At 48.4% G+C, this 15,345-nt stretch overlaps 1 protein-coding gene across 3 annotated transcripts; it reads left to right on the plus strand.

The window, feature by feature from the left end:
* Window positions 1-7,216: 7,216 nt before the first annotated feature.
* Window positions 7,217-12,187, plus strand: Myc (MYC proto-oncogene, bHLH transcription factor). 3 transcript variants are annotated; one of them, XM_036208372.1, is made up of 3 exons: window positions 7,217-7,835; window positions 9,405-10,176; window positions 11,166-12,187. In XM_036208372.1, the coding sequence occupies exons 2-3, from the start codon at window positions 9,420-9,422 to the stop codon at window positions 11,723-11,725; spliced, it is 1,317 nt and encodes a 438-aa protein (XP_036064265.1). In that variant the 5' UTR covers window positions 7,217-7,835; window positions 9,405-9,419; the 3' UTR covers window positions 11,726-12,187. The 3 variants fall into 3 exon arrangements, with proteins under 3 accessions (XP_036064265.1, XP_036064266.1, XP_036064267.1); XM_036208373.1 differs by having other exon boundaries at window positions 9,408-10,176; XM_036208374.1 differs by lacking the exon at window positions 7,217-7,835 and adding an exon at window positions 9,014-9,187 and having other exon boundaries at window positions 9,408-10,176; window positions 11,166-12,094.
* The last annotated feature ends 3,158 nt before the right edge of the window (window positions 12,188-15,345 follow it).

A 15,345-nucleotide genomic window follows, 5' to 3' on the forward strand; every position in this document is an offset into this window, starting at 1 on the left:
AAAGTGCTGAGATGGGAACTGGCTTGTCCCTCAGAGTGACTGAAAATAGACCTGTGTCCCTAAGTGTAGAGTTGCTGGGAAATAGGGGAAGATAAGGTGGAGACCAGATGCACTGGAGCTTGAATTCCAGGCTCATGAGGTAGAACTTCATCAGGGCCATTGGGAGCCACAGAAGACTTTTAAAGGAAGACGCAAATGTGTCTGGATGCAAGCTTAGTGTAAATGGGGTGCCAGAGACTGGAGACAGCAGGAAACAGTGCAACATGGCAAGTGAGACAGCTCAGCAGGGGATGCCAGTAGCCATGCTAGCCTGACAAACAGCTAGCAGAAGCAGAAACGTGGGGGAACTGTTCCCCAACAAGGTGGAAGAAGAGAAGCTACTTCTGAACGCTGTCATCTGCTCTCCACATCTGCACACGCGCTGACACACACTGGTGCACGCTAGCACACACTGGCACACACACACAACTAAACAACTAACGTTTTAAACAAATAAGTATTGCATGATGATTGCAGCAACTACAGGCCTTGGGAAAAGAGGAAAGAAACAAAGGAGCAAAGAGAAGAACAAGCTGCATTACACAGGAGGAACATCAGGAAATTGTCGAGTCACGCAAGTGTTCTCAACCTCCGCACGCTGGCATCCAGGACCCAACACCCTAAGGGTATTGGCAGCATCCCTGACCTCGACTCACTAAATGCCAGTAGTAAGCCTCAAACCCCACCACTTTTAACAACCCCAAATGTCTCCACACACTGCTAAATGTCACGTGGAAGTGAAATGACCTCTGATTGAGAGTCACTGACATCTAGCATCAAAAAGCTTGATTATTTCCAGAAGCATAATAGCAGGCAGCAATGTCAAAAGGGGAATGGTCACAAGGCCATTGGTTGTGGTGAAGGCAGTCTCGGAGCATCTCAGGAGGGCTCATTCAATAATGAAGTCCAGGTACAGGAGTCATGAAGGAAACAGACAATGTGAATCTAAGGGCAAGCAAGGCTGAGCTGCACAAGAAAGTCTGCCTGCAGAAGTCAAGTCCTAACCCATACTTTGGGGTCTGTGTTGGCACAGGCTTCTAAATGGAAATCAAAGTTTAAGAAGCAAAAATGTCCCTTCACGAGTCTCCTCCTCAGTCACCTTTACCCCCTACTCAGCAAGGGTCCATCGTGGAGACAGATGCTGCCCAAAAGGACCATAACAAAGACGGGGCCAGTGACCAAAAGTGTGAGATTGACTTGGGTTTGGCATTTGCAGAACAATAAACGAAGCCTTTGAAGCACTGTTAAACAAAAGCGCCATTTGTCTATGCTGGCAGCTACAAAGAAAAACAGGATTGCAGCAGAGGACTAAGAAAGAGAAAATGCCAAACTGGGGTATGCCTAGGGTTTCCCCGGGTCGTGCCTGAGACCTTATGCCAGGATCCAAGGTCTAAAAACCAGTGGGTAAGAAAACAATCAAAATGTATTTAACGCAACACAGGAAATGTAGGCTCTTGGGTATTGTGTTTAAAATAACTATTCATTTTTTCCCCTTGTCTGCTCCTTTACGTTGTGCAGTATGGGAAGGGACCGCATTAACAACAACTACAACAAAAGATTGTGCGCTTTTAAGTGCACAGAGATTGCATTCACTGCCTTCTCTGTCTCTGTGCCTACGAATTAGGGGTGCTAAATTTTATTTATCTCACTTTCTTGTTTGTGGGGGAGCATGACTATGTTCCTCACTGCAGCAGCATGCCTAACATTAACATGCTTGTGAGACCTTCGTTTCCTTTAGCATTCCGTGGCTAGCTTGGTTTTTAATCTAACAGCCCTTCTTGCAAAATGATCTCTCTGCTGCAGATAGATATTTATCATTCTCTCCCGCTGCTCTCATCACTCCCTGACAGGACTCACAGGAACTGCAGCCATTTGGAAAACCCAGCGCATCCTTAGGGCCTGCTATTTGGCTCCCACGTTGGAGCTGGGTTTGGGATCACCTAGGTCCAGTTTCTTTGGATTTTAGTAACTGTACTTAGACGTAGAGCGTGAACTCAGCAGGAAGCTTTTGAAAGGGTGGCAGACTTACTGTAGCAAGTAGAACTTAAGAGAAGAATTTCCTTTGGCTCACAGTTTGAGGGGAAAGTGTCATGGTAGAAGTCACAGTGAGAGCAGCTGGAGGCTTTGGCATCTGGAGCCTGGTCACACTGTAGCCAAGGTCAGAAAGGAGAGGGGAGCAGGGAGAGAGAGAGACAGAGAGACAGAGAGACAGAGAGACAGAGAGACAGAGAGAGAGACAGAGAATACTGAAGTTTAGCTCTTTTTCTGTTTTGTGCCTTGTTACCCACATTGCAACTCAATCTAGTCCATCAGTTGACACTGATCCCATTAGGGAATGTCTTCCTTCCCGACTCACACCTCTCCAGTAATATACTCACAGATAAACCAGATCTGTGTCTCCTAAGTGATTTCAATTCCCATCAAACTGAGAATCAAAATTAATCATCACACCAGGCAGTGGTGGCACACGCCTTCAGTCCCAGCACTCGGGAAGCAAAGGCAGCAGATCTCTGAGTTCAAGGCCAGCCTGGTCTACAGAGCAAGTTCCATGATGGCCAGGACTACAACACAGAGAAACCTCTCAAAAAATAAAAAATAAAAATAAATAAATAAAACAAACAAGCAAAAACAAAACAAAACAAAAAAACTCAACAACAAAAACCAAAATTAACCATCACAAGGAGACAGCTCCTGGTATGTCATTCAAGCCATTTATTTGGAACTCTTCTCCTGTGTCTTTGCAAAGAAAAGGAGAAGTTGAGTCAACTTTTTATTCTAGTTGGGGGTATACAGCTCTGTGATAGAGTGTGTGCTAACCATGAGGGTGCCCCCGTGTCAATACCCAGCACACCTTCCTCCCTTTCCCAAGAACCTCTCATTCTCTCTGCAGGTCCTTCTTCCTTCTTAAGTGTAAGAGCAGCAGGGCTGCTAGTGTGAGACAGAATGGTGACAGGCACTGTGATTCTCAGAGTGTTTCACTGTAAGAAGGCATGTACTCTCTGCCATGGGGTAAAGGTATGGATGGGCCTGCTTACCCAAAGTCTCACCTCCAGGGACAATAGCAGGGTCTTCCGGAGGCATGCCTGTTTTTAACACTCAGCTCACACCCCGCAGCATCTCTCATAAGAGAGCCTTAGAGTCACAATGTTCCAGAGGGACAAACCATTGTACCATCTTCCACTATCTTCCAAAAGGAAACTTCACAGCAGAACCAACAATCACTTCCCTTAATAGGCATATAGAGTGATGCATGTCTGTCTTCACAGCGCTCTGGAGCCTGAGGCAAGAGGCTGGCAAGTTCAAAACTAGATTGAGCGGCTTAGTGAGGCTCTTATATCAAAGCACCTGAGGATATAGCTCACTGATAAAGCACTTGTCTAGAGTTTGAAAGGTCCTAGGTTCAATTCTCAACAATGACAACAACAACAATAACAACACACACACACACACTCTCTCTCTCTCTCTCTCTCTCTCTCTCTCTCTCTCTCTCTCTCTCACACACACACACACACACACACACACACACACACACACACACACACACACACACACACACACATGAAACTCTAATTCCAACAGTAGGGAGCCTGAATCAGGAGGATCTTTTAGTTAGAAACCATCCCAGACTACATTCTCAACAACAAGAAATTCCAACAACTACACCTCATTGCCAAGATTAGAAACTTGTGGTTTTCTTGTCCCTTTTTTTATTTTTCAAAACTTATTTTACAATGAATAGAGTACCTATTTGTTTCCTAATATGTAAAATGGGGGTGGCCCCTACCTTCCTGTTACTTGAAAGTGACACCACAGCTGATGTCACCAGGCTCAGATATAGTTTGGGTAAGTCCCCAAACCACAAGCTATTGTATTATCTGGGTTCACACACCTACACTACACTGGCAGGATTGGGGAGTAAGACCTTAAAGCAGGCCATAATTATTCATTTTCAAAAAGTACCTTCTGAGGGTCAGCTATACCCACTCTCGTATTTGTTGGTAATATCTTGTGTTTGGGGAGAAGAGGGTGGCCATATTCAGCTTCTAACAGAAAAATGCTAAAGGTGCCAAACCCTAGGAAATCTGCCCTAGAGTCTTCCTCCAGGAGAAGGCCACCCCTGTCACATACGCTGAGGACCTTGTCTGTTGATCGGATGCCATTAAGAATTTTCTGCGTGGCCGGGCAGTGGTGGTGCACGCCTTTAATCCCAGTATTCGAGAGGATCTCTGTCTAGTTCCAGGACAGCACTCATCACCACACCTGGGTAAAATTTCAACCTTTTAGTAAATTGATCCTCTAAAATATTTTGGCAGTCACTGGGCGTGGTGGTGCATGCCTTTAATACTAGCACTTGAAGGCAGAGAGAGGCAGGAGGATCTTTGTGAGTTCAAGGCCGGCCTGGTCTACAGAGTGAGTTCCAGGATAGCCAGTGCTGTTACACAGAGAAACTCCGTCTCCAAAAACAAAAATACAAACAAAACAAAACAAAATTTGGCAGAGAATTCTCAGTCTTCCTCTGCACTAACAAAACGTCAGGCCATTGGTCACCCACCCCATTTATTGCAAGTAATAAGCAGGGAGCTGAGGATCGGCTCACAAAGAACGTAAAAGCAGGGTGTGGGAGCTCAGGATTCAGTACGTAGCATGCCCCACCTGGATTCCATCTTCACTCATCATGGCATAACAATCCCGGTGCAGTGAGATATATCCTGCGACATTGAGGACTTGTGTGAAGAAGGAGGAAGAGGAAGAGGAAGAAGGAGAAAAACTGGGTGAGTTTACGCCTAGCAGAGGTAGTGAGACCCTGTCTCAAAAACAAACAAAAAATAATGATGGTAATGAAACGAGGAGCTGATAAATTCGCCTTACACTCTAGAGCGCCTTCTTTTGCACAATAAAATCCAGTGTCCTGCTTTGACACTCCCAGTTTGGAACAGGACAAAGGTGTGAGACACGGAGGCTAAAGGGTCTTCTAGTGCTTTTTGGTTCTGTTAGGATTTTTTTTTTCACATGTTTACCTGTGAATTATTCACTTTTCCCATCCACAACTAGGGCTTTCCCTTGGGTGACTGTAGTAGTGATAGGTTGGTTTTCGACACCTCTATGCGATTGAGTAGCTACCTCTGAACCACTTTTTCCTTAATAATTTCTCTTCCTTTGGCTCCTTTGCAGTCTGAAAGAGTCATTAAAAGGTGCCCTGGAAACTTATCTGAGGCAGCGGAGCGCCTAGGCTGGAAACCCCGCGGGCAAAAGCCCTGCCCCCACCAGACCTCCGCCCTCGTTGGCTTCCCAAAGCCGGGATTTCTGTGGCCAGTAGAGGGCACACTTACTTTACTTTCGCAAACCAGAAAACCCGTGCAGCCCCAAGGAGAGGACTGGGAAAGAGTCTGCAGCTAAATGCAGCCTAGGGATTGGCGGCTCTTGGCGTTTGAGGCAAAATCCTAGAGGCTGTAGTCATTTTGCAATCCTTAAAGCTGAGTTGTGTAATGAGCTTGATCTGGAGGAAGATGCTATCATTTAACAGCTGAACCCTGAGTTGCAAACTCAATGGATAATGAATACCTTGAACAATGTGCACACTATACACTCCATACAGTAGATTTTTTTTCTTCTTCTTCTTTTTTAAGGGGATATCAGTGGGAGGTTTCTTAAAATGCCTTGGAGTGAAGTGTCATGAATGAGATTACTTCGGGTTGTGATGCTGTGGGATAAGAAAATCCCGAGGGAATTTGCATTATATAATAAACCTAGAGCAGAGTAAAAGACTCATGTTTCAAATTAGTTAATAGACTAGGTTATCATATATATGCATATGCATATATATGAAGTGTGTATGTGTTTGAGGATTGTATGTAATGCACAATAATGTATTCAGGGAAAAAGTAAACTGAAAATGAATGTATAAATTAAGTCAGCTTTTATTAGCTCAAGCCACACACAGACATAAATAAAAACTCAAAAACGCAACATTTCTTTGATCAGATCGGCGCCGGCTTTCTTTTTTTAAGTGCATAACTACAATTCCAGTAATAAAGAGGAAAGACTTAGGTTTGGTTGGGGAGGAAGGGGTTAACGGTTTCCTTTATATTAGGGTCTTCGCAGGCTCCCCAGATCCAGATCCGAGTTGGCAAGTTCTACTCCTCCCCCTTTCTGGGAAGTCCGGGTGTCCCTCCTAGCCACCCACCCACTGGGTATTCTAGCGTCTAGCGCCTTGATTTCCCCCAACCTCTAAGCCTGAGTCTGGTGCAACTTGGCTCCACAGGGGTAAAGAGGATTTGCCTCTTGTGAAAGCTGGCTGTAGAATAGGAACTCTGACTGAGCGCGGGTGGGATGGGGTGCAGACCGGCAGAGACTCGACCTAGAATATCCGGTAGAGCGCACCCACCACCGTTTCCCTACTGTACTCCAGCTCTGGAAGGCGCAGGGAGACCTACAGGGTTAGATTGTCCTGGGGGAACAGCCACCTCCCACCCCTCTGCTTGATGGAAGGAGCCGGAGGAGGTGTGTGTGTGTGTGTGTGTGTGTGTGTGTGTGTGTGTGTGTGTGTGCGTTTTAACAGCAAATTAGGGGATCCATTCTGGAAAGAAGGAACGCAGTCGACATAGCTGTACGTCCAAAATGCATAATGCTAAGTGGCTCTCCAAGTATACGTGGCAGTGCATTGCTGGGCAATTTTAATAATTCTGGGCATCGTTTTCCTCTGTAGACCTCGTCTGTCATTGATCCCCATCTTACACTGCACACACTGAACAGGGACCTATAGATAACCCATTCTTTCTTGCTTCCCTTTTCGAAATTCTGGTTTCCCAACCTTAAGAGAGGCGCCTGGCCGCCCGGGACGTGCGTGACGCGGCCCAGGGTACAAGGCGTATTGTGCGGAGCTAGGCAGCTGTTCCACCTGCGTTGACTGAAACACGCAGGACAAGAACATAGTTCACCCGAGCGCTGCGCCCAAAGAACTGCGGAAAGGGAAAGGACGTGCGCGCGAGAAAGAGAAAATGGTCGGGCGCGCTGTTAATTCATGCTGCGCTTTACTGTTTACTCCCCAGGAACTGGAGTACTGGGCTGCGGGGCTGAGGCTCCTCCTCTTTCCCTGGCTCCCCACTAGCGCCCCTCTCGGGTTCCCAAAGCAGAGAGCGGGGGAGGGGGGGTGGAGAGAGAGATTCTTTGGCGAATCCCCGCCCACCAGCCCTTTATAATCCCGGGGTCTAAGCGGCCGAGGACCCCCGGGCTGCCCTGCTCTCGGCCACCGCCGCCGCGCCCCACTCCGCTCCCCCTCCCAACCCCCCGCCTCTAGAAGGGCAGGGCTTCGCCGAGGCTTGGCGGGAAAAAGAGCCGAGAGGGGAGGGATCCTGAGAGTTCAGTATAAAAGAAGCTTTTCGGGGCGTTTTTTTGACTCGCTGTAGTAATTCCAGCGAGAGACAGAGGGAGTGAGCGGGCGGGTTGGAAGAGCACAGTGTGCAGAGCCGCGCTCCGGGCGTCCTGGGAAGGCAGCTTGGGAGTGAGAGGGGCTTTGCCTTCGGGCCTGCAGCCCCCCGCCCCAGCCCTCCGGCTGACCTAGCACCAGAGACCGCAACCCTCGCCCCCTCTGGGAAACTTTGCCCATTGCAGCGGGCGGACACTTTTGCACTGGAACTTACAATCTGCGTGTGAGGATAGGACTCCCCAGGCGCCGGGGAGGAAATTTTTGTCAATTTGGGGACAGTGTTCTCTGCCTCTGCCCGCGATCTGCTCCCCTGAAAGGAGCTCCTAACGCTCTTTGAAGGCTGGATATCCTTTGGGCGGTGGAAAACCCGGTAAGCACAGATCTGCTGGTCTTCTCATGTATTTTCTCTGCGTCTTGAATGCAACGGCTGGTCAGGGTAGTCTTTCTTCCATTCCTGTGCTTTTGACACTTTTCGCAGAGTAGTTGGGGTAGGCCAGGGTGGAGCTGGGGTGAATCCGAGTCTGGGTAGAGAGACTTGTCAAGATGACAGAGGGAAGGGGAAAGGAAAAACCGAGGTGCCTTTTGAAATTGGGTTCCAGAGGTTTACTCTGGGTTGACGCTGACCCTGTCCTGTTGGACATTCTTGCTTTACTACATTAATTGCTATTTATGTCCTTTCGGGGGTTGGACCCGGAGGTCGCTTCTCCCTGGACAGAAAGTCCTTGGTATCCTGAGGTCTTTGGAGAAGGGTTTACCTTTTGCGTGTGGGATAGAGAAGGCTCTGCAGCCTCTGACTTTTCCCAGTCTCTGGGAGGGCATTTAAATTTCGGCTTAGTCCCTTTCTGACAGCCGGAGAGACCGACTCAGAGGTGCGTCCCGCCCGCCAATCCCCGGCGGCGGTTCCAACTAGCCCCTGTTCCTTTTAAGAAGTTGCCATTTGGCTTTAAAAATAGTGATAATAGTAAAATGTAAACCTGACCTCCACGGTATTGGGATTTGGTGCTGGGCTAGCGCAGTGGCGGAAGGCAAAACTGGGGCAGGGATGTGACCTATTCGTTGGGGGAAACCGGGGGGAATCCTCACATTCCGGGTTGGGATCCGCGGGTATCCCCACGCCCCTGAATTGCTAGGAAGACTGCGGTGAATCGTGATCTGGGCTGTTCCGTAACAGCTGCTACCCTCAGCGGGAGAGGGAAGACGCCCCGCTCAGGGTGCTGAATCGCTGCGGGGTCTCTGGCGCAGTGGCGTCGCGGTATAGAGTGTAGATGGGAGGTGTCCCTGTTATTATTTGACACCCCCTCCCCTTTTATTTGGCGAGGCTTGTTAAAGCGGGAGGCTGTGCTCGCCCCTCTAAGCCTGCAATCGGAAAGAAAAGCCGGCAGAGGAAGGAAGGGGGGCGCGCTGGGGGTGGAGAAAGAGGAGGGCGGAGAGGGGCGGCGGCGCCGGCTGGGTAGGAGCGCGGCGACGGCGCAAGTGGGGACCGGGACCGGGGTTGGCGGCGCAGAGAGCTGGTGCGGGAGGGAGCCTAGCACCGCGGCGCCTCTCGCCTTTCTCCTTCAGGTGGCGCAAAACTTTGCGCCTTGGCTTTTGGCAGACTGTATTCCCAACAGTCGCCTCCCTCAGCCTCTGAAGGAAGCCAAGGCCTATGGCGATTCCTGGGCGTCCGCAGGGCTAAGTCTCTGCTCCAAGGAGGCGGGGACTCGGAGCAGCTGCGAGTCCGATGTGCGTCGAGATAGTAGGGAGTGAAAGAGCGCTTCCCCCCAACACACATACACACTCGCACACGCACACGCACACGCACACACACACACACACACACTTGGAAGGACAGCACACTGGAAGGGGAGTGGTTCAGGGTTGGGGTACGCGCTGCGCCGGGTTTCTGCATCAACCAGAGCTGAGTAACTCTAGCCTTGCTTCCCCTGCCGGCCCCCTCTAGCAGACAGCCGCCACGATGCCCCTCAACGTGAGCTTCGCCAACAGGAACTATGACCTCGACTACGACTCGGTGCAGCCCTATTTCATCTGCGACGAGGAAGAGAATTTCTATCACCAGCAACAGCAGAGCGAGCTGCAGCCGCCCGCGCCCAGTGAGGATATCTGGAAGAAATTCGAGCTGCTGCCCACCCCGCCCCTGTCCCCCAGCCGCCGCTCGGGGCTCTGCTCTCCATCCTATGTTGCGGTCGCTGCGTCCTTCTCCCCAAGGGAGGACGACGACGGTGGTGGCGGCAACTTCTCCACCGCCGATCAGCTGGAGATGGTGACTGAGCTGCTTGGAGGAGACATGGTGAACCAGAGCTTCATCTGCGATCCTGACGACGAGACCTTCATCAAGAACATCATCATCCAGGACTGTATGTGGAGCGGCTTCTCCGCCGCCGCCAAGCTGGTCTCAGAGAAGCTGGCTTCCTACCAGGCTGCGCGCAAAGACAGCGCCAGCCCGAGCCCCGCCCGCGGGCACAGCGGCTGCTCCACCTCTAGCCTGTACCTGCAGGACCTCACCGCCGCGGCGTCCGAGTGCATTGACCCTTCGGTGGTCTTCCCCTACCCGCTCAACGACAGCAGCTCGCCCAAGTCCTGTACCTCGTCCGACTCCACAGCCTTCTCTCCTTCCTCGGACTCGCTGCTGTCCTCCGAGTCCTCTCCACAGGCTAGCCCAGAGCCCCTAGTGCTGCATGAGGAGACACCGCCCACCACCAGCAGCGACTCTGGTAAGAAGCCCCCTTCCGAGCAGCACAGAACGGGAGAGGTTGGATGGACCTCCTTCTCATTGGCATTAATTCAATTGACCCCTAGGCTCACCCCGTCTTTCCCTTCTCTGTCTAAGGGCTCTTCATCCCTGGATTCCTGTGCTTCAGAGATTCCCTCCCTCCCCTTCCCCCCCAGACCGCCCTGGTTGTCAGCCCCCCCCCCCCACCTCCCGCGCCCTTCCCACCCCTCAGGAATTTCATTTGGGTTTTTAAATCTTCTGGCTTATCTTTCAACTCAATCCACTCCCTTTTACCTCTCCTAAGCATTTTAATTACCCTGGGAAGAGTGTGAATGAGGATAAAAGAGAATTACCTGCTTCTCACGACTTCCGGAAAAATATTTGAATTTTAATGGATAAGTTTATACAAGACCCAAGAGAAGCCACTGCTGAAGCAGGACACCCTTTAGCCTCAGTGCCAGGCGCTGGTCAGTTTTTTTCACCCTGTTTTGAACACTTCAAAGCCAATCCTGCCCGATTTGGATTTCTTTTTTTACCAGGACGTTTTTGGCAAAGCTGCAAGACTTTTTTATTATAGCACTGACCGTAAAATAGGGAGTTGCTAAAGTCAGACCAAGAGATTTGCAGCTCTCCCTCACAACACCTGAAGGGTTCTTGGTAAAGTCCCTTAAAAATAGGAGGTGCTTGGGAATATGCTTTGCTTTGGGTGTGTCTGAAGCCTCATTAAATCTTAGGTAAGAATTGGCATGGATGCCATATCCTGGTACATGGTAATTTCCTCACCTGTGCCCTAACCCTGTTCTCCTTCCTTTCTGGGGAGAAGGGGTAATGAATGGGGTCTAGATCTGGGTTCTTATTTTCTTCAGCATCTTTTGTGACATATCACTATTTGGTATTTGCATAGCATTGGTGAAATCCTAGTTAGCGGGTGGGTTTAAGGAGGCATTCAGGAGGCATTACTAACAGTGCTCTTCCACTTCCTTCCTTCAGAGGAAGAACAAGAAGATGAAGAAATTGATGTGGTGTCTGTGGAAAAGAGGCAGCCCCCTGCCAAGAGGTCCGAATCAGGGTCATCGCCATCAGGAGGCCACAGCAAACCTCCACACAGCCCACTGGTCCTCAAGAGGTGCCATGTCTCCACTCATCAGCACAATTATGCAGCGCCCCCCTCCACAAGGAAGGACTATCCAGCTGCCAAGAGGGCCAAGTTGGACAGTGGAAGGGTCCTGAAACAGATCAGCAACAACCGCAAATGTGCCAGCCCCAGATCCTCAGACACCGAGGAGAACGACAAGAGGCGGACACACAACGTCTTGGAACGTCAGCGGAGAAACGAGCTCAAGCGCAGCTTTTTTGCCCTGCGTGACCAGATCCCGGAGTTGGAAAACAATGAAAAGGCCCCCAAGGTAGTTATTCTCAAAAAAGCCACGGCCTACATCCTGTCCATCCAAGCAGAGGAACACAAGCTCATCTCAGAGAAGGACTTGCTGAGGAAGCGGCGAGAACAGTTGAAACACAAACTCGAACAGCTTCGAAACTCTGGTGCATGAACTGACCTCTCGCGAGGAGGAGCTGGGATCGCTCGTGTATTCTCACTCCTTACTCGGTTCCTTCTCTTAGAACTGATGCGCTGGACTTGAAATGCATGCTCAAAGCCTAACCTCACAACCTTGGCTGGGGCTTTGGGACTGTAAGCTTCAGCCATAATGTTAACTGCCTCAAACTCTGGGCATAAAAGAACTTTTTTTTATGCTTCCCATCTTTTTTCTTTTCCTTTAACAGATTTGTATTTAATTGTTTTTAAGGAAAAAAAAAAATCTTAAAGTTTACCCACTTTTCCCATGTAAATAGGGCCCTTAAATGTAAATAACTTTAATAAAACGTTTATAACAGTTATACAAGATTTTAAGACATGTATTATAAACCATAATTTTTTTTATTTAAATACATTTTCATTTTTAAAGTTGATTTTTTTCTATTGTTTTTAGAAAAAAATAAAATAATTGGAAAAATACAACTGAGCCAACTCTTACACTGTGTTTTGTTTCCTCTCCCTCTCAATTTTCTCTTCCTCAATTACAGATTAAGAGAATTCGACCATTTTCACGAGGTGGGTTGACAAAGATGGGAAGAGTTAGCGGAAGAAAGGCAAGGGGTTTTCTTTGTTAAAATGGGGTTGGGGTCTCAAGGCCTTTACATTCTCAGGGTTAGGAGACACTTCCTGCAAATGTTGATAAGAACCAGAGTTGATAGTTAGGAAAGGGCAAAAGGCGGGTGAGAAGGTTAGATGCAGGAGAAGGAGAAGCAAGAGGTTAAAAGATAACAGTTAAATATACAGAGAGCGAAGGGATGGCAAAATCCCCTGCAGTTAACTGAAGCCATTCCCCTGTTCACTTGAAGCCAGGGACTCTGCCCCGCAGAAGAGCTGATGGGGGCAGGGAGGGAGCCACCTCTTATTCTTTGCTTATGGCTCCCAGGTGGCAGCCCCTCCCCTCACTTATCTCCTAAGCCTCGGAAGAAGAACCCGAGGAAGAACTGCTACCACTGCTAGGCTTCACCTGGTTTCCAGAACAAAGTATAAAGGTTCAGAGAGGGTTGTCCAACTCAATGCGTGATGACCCAGAACAAAAATCAGAAGGCATGCTGCCATGCCTTTGCTCATCTGGGTGTCCTCAGCTGGGGAAAGCTGCTGGTTAGGGGCCTGAGAATGAACTCCACTTGGACCATGCACTGTTCTGAGCTTTGACTTAGAAGTCTAAGATAGTGCCATGAAAGAGGTACTGGGATTTCCTCATACTATACAGATAGAAACAGACATGAAATGACCCATCTGTGCACCCAAGGGATTCAGCATCAATTAACACTTAGTTTATCCAGTAAGTATAACCCTGCTACCTATGAGAACAGGAGTCATTGAAGTTTCGGTATTCAGACCTACTCAGGCATCAGTTCCCCTCTTTTGTTGGTGGGTTTTCTGAGGTTTTGTGGGGATTTTGGGGCATGGGGTAAGGGTTATGTTGTTGACTGTTGCTGAGAAGCACATAGCTCGTTCACCTCTGTCTTACCCATTTTTTTTTTAAACACATCAGATCCCTGCTTGCCCCTGGGAAGAAGCCAGTTTGGAAAGGCTACTGTTCAGATCATAAAATAAAACATCCTTAGGCTTTGTCATGTGAGTCATTATTTTAGAAATTGCAAGCTCTCCTTCCTCCCAAGCACTTTCACACACTCATGACACATGCTCATCATTAGACCATGAGAAGGCATTTTTGAATGGGTGTCTTATTAATTATAAGTCTCTGAAAACCCACAGACCAAGCCAGAAACTGGAACACATCAGGGGAGGCCAGAGGAAGGTACCCTAAGCGTTGTCTCAGAGAAGTTCTCTAGCATCCTGGAGTGTCTTTGGGACTTGATTCTACCATCACTCATAAACCAATAAGTAATCCTGTCTTTGGCCTCCTAAAATAAATCGATTCAAGCACTTAACATTCAGTTTTTGATCTTTCTTTTGGAATCGTTCAGGCCCACCCTCAGCTTCAAACTGTCACACCCTCTATCCTAAAGTCAAAGGAAAAGACAAAACCCAGACATTGAATAGTTCAAAGGGTAACAAAAGCGGGGGGGCCCTTAAACAGTTCCCTCTTTGCCCCTTTGTGGCCCTAGGCTGGAGCGCAGCCCTAGCATGACTCACTGGAGAACTGGGAAGATGGTAGGTGAATCACTACCTACGTCCAGGCAAGCCCAAGGAATGGGAGAGCAGTCCTCATTAGGAAAACAACTCCCTGTTCCAAATGATCAGGAAACAAGCTTAAGGATTCAGTTTGCCTGTGGGGGATGGAAGGGAAGTATCCCAGGTGCCTATCAGGGTACCTCTCAGCTTCACCAAGCCAGGGAATGAGCTGAAAACAGGACATCAGCCAGCTTCCTTCCAGAAAGTCAGGAAGGCTCTCATAGCCAGTCTGGATTCCCAGGGGTCTGGAACATTGTGCAATCAAATTAGTACGTAGCAATCAAGAGGAGGGGTGAAGGGGGAGGAGCTTTCAACTCAGCCTGGATTCTGCAAAATTTAGCTAATCTCTGTCATTTAGTCATGACGTGGGGATTGAGGGCTCCCCCAGAGGATTCCCGTATGATGTTGTTCATCGATAGAATGGACAATGAGGAAGGAAGGGTTATTTCATGCTGCCATTTGGGGGCAACATTGGAGACCAACATTGGAGAGCAGTCAATCCAACTTTAAGATGAACAAATTTTCACAACCCCAGAACAGTACTTGGATCATTCCAAGTTTGGATACATAAGCAGAGTCCTCTGCTGGTCTTTAAGACAAACTTTGGCACCAAGTTTGGGAAAGAGGACAAAAAAAGAAAAAAAAAAAAGTGAGGGGATTTTCTGTGGCTTGTTTATAATAACCGATGACTCATTCAGTTAATAATTATTTTTTAGCATGACTGTTCAGGGACCCTGAAGCATTTCTTCCCAACAAAAACTAATCCTTAGGTTATAACATGCTGGAAGATGGTCCTCAGACCTGTCTGTAAATATACCACTAGGTGCCTTCTGGGGAACAAACATTTCATTAAAGGTTAGAGAGCACTCACTCTAGGTCTATTTCAAAGGAGGGGAATGTAGAAACAAAGTCTCAAACAGAACAAGAGCAGAGGCTTATTTTAAACAATGAAGCCTGGGCTGTGGTTGTCTTTCATTGAAAGGACTCTTGCTTGGCATGTATAAGGACCCATGCTTGATCCCCAACACTACAAAAATAAATAAAACTAGACTAAAAGGACACCCCTACTCATTACCAAACTCTCAGCAAATTTTTGTCATTCGATCTCTTTTCGGAGAAATGCAACAAACTGCCAGTTTAGGGAAAACACCCAGTGACCGAGCCTTTGCCAAGCTGGTGTAAGTTGACTAAATGACTGAGTGGATTTCCCTTTTGAGTTTTATTTCACTCACTATTAGGCTACACTAAGCTCTTTAGGAAGATAGGGTTGAGGGGAACAAGTGTTAATGGGATGTAGATCTTCTGAGGCTGAAAGGAATGTCCTTTGTTCCTAAACAATGCCTAGGGGCTCCACCACAACCCCCAACACTCTCTTCCAGTTGTCCCCAAACATCCCATTAAAGGCTGAACTCTCCAGTGCAGCCAGAGGTCTGTAGA

Source organism: Onychomys torridus, chromosome 16 (assembly GCF_903995425.1).
Source record: "Onychomys torridus chromosome 16, mOncTor1.1, whole genome shotgun sequence".
NCBI lineage: Eukaryota > Metazoa > Chordata > Mammalia > Rodentia > Cricetidae > Onychomys > Onychomys torridus.

Bases quoted from the DNA above. Each gene is read 5' to 3' on its own strand.
- Myc (XM_036208372.1), top strand. From the start codon at position 9,420: ATGCCCCTCAACGTGAGCTTCGCCAACAGGAACTATGACCTCGACTAC. The intron at 10,177-11,165 runs GTAAGAAGCCCC...TCCTTCCTTCAG, and splicing joins CACCACCAGCAGCGACTCTG to AGGAAGAACAAGAAGATGAA.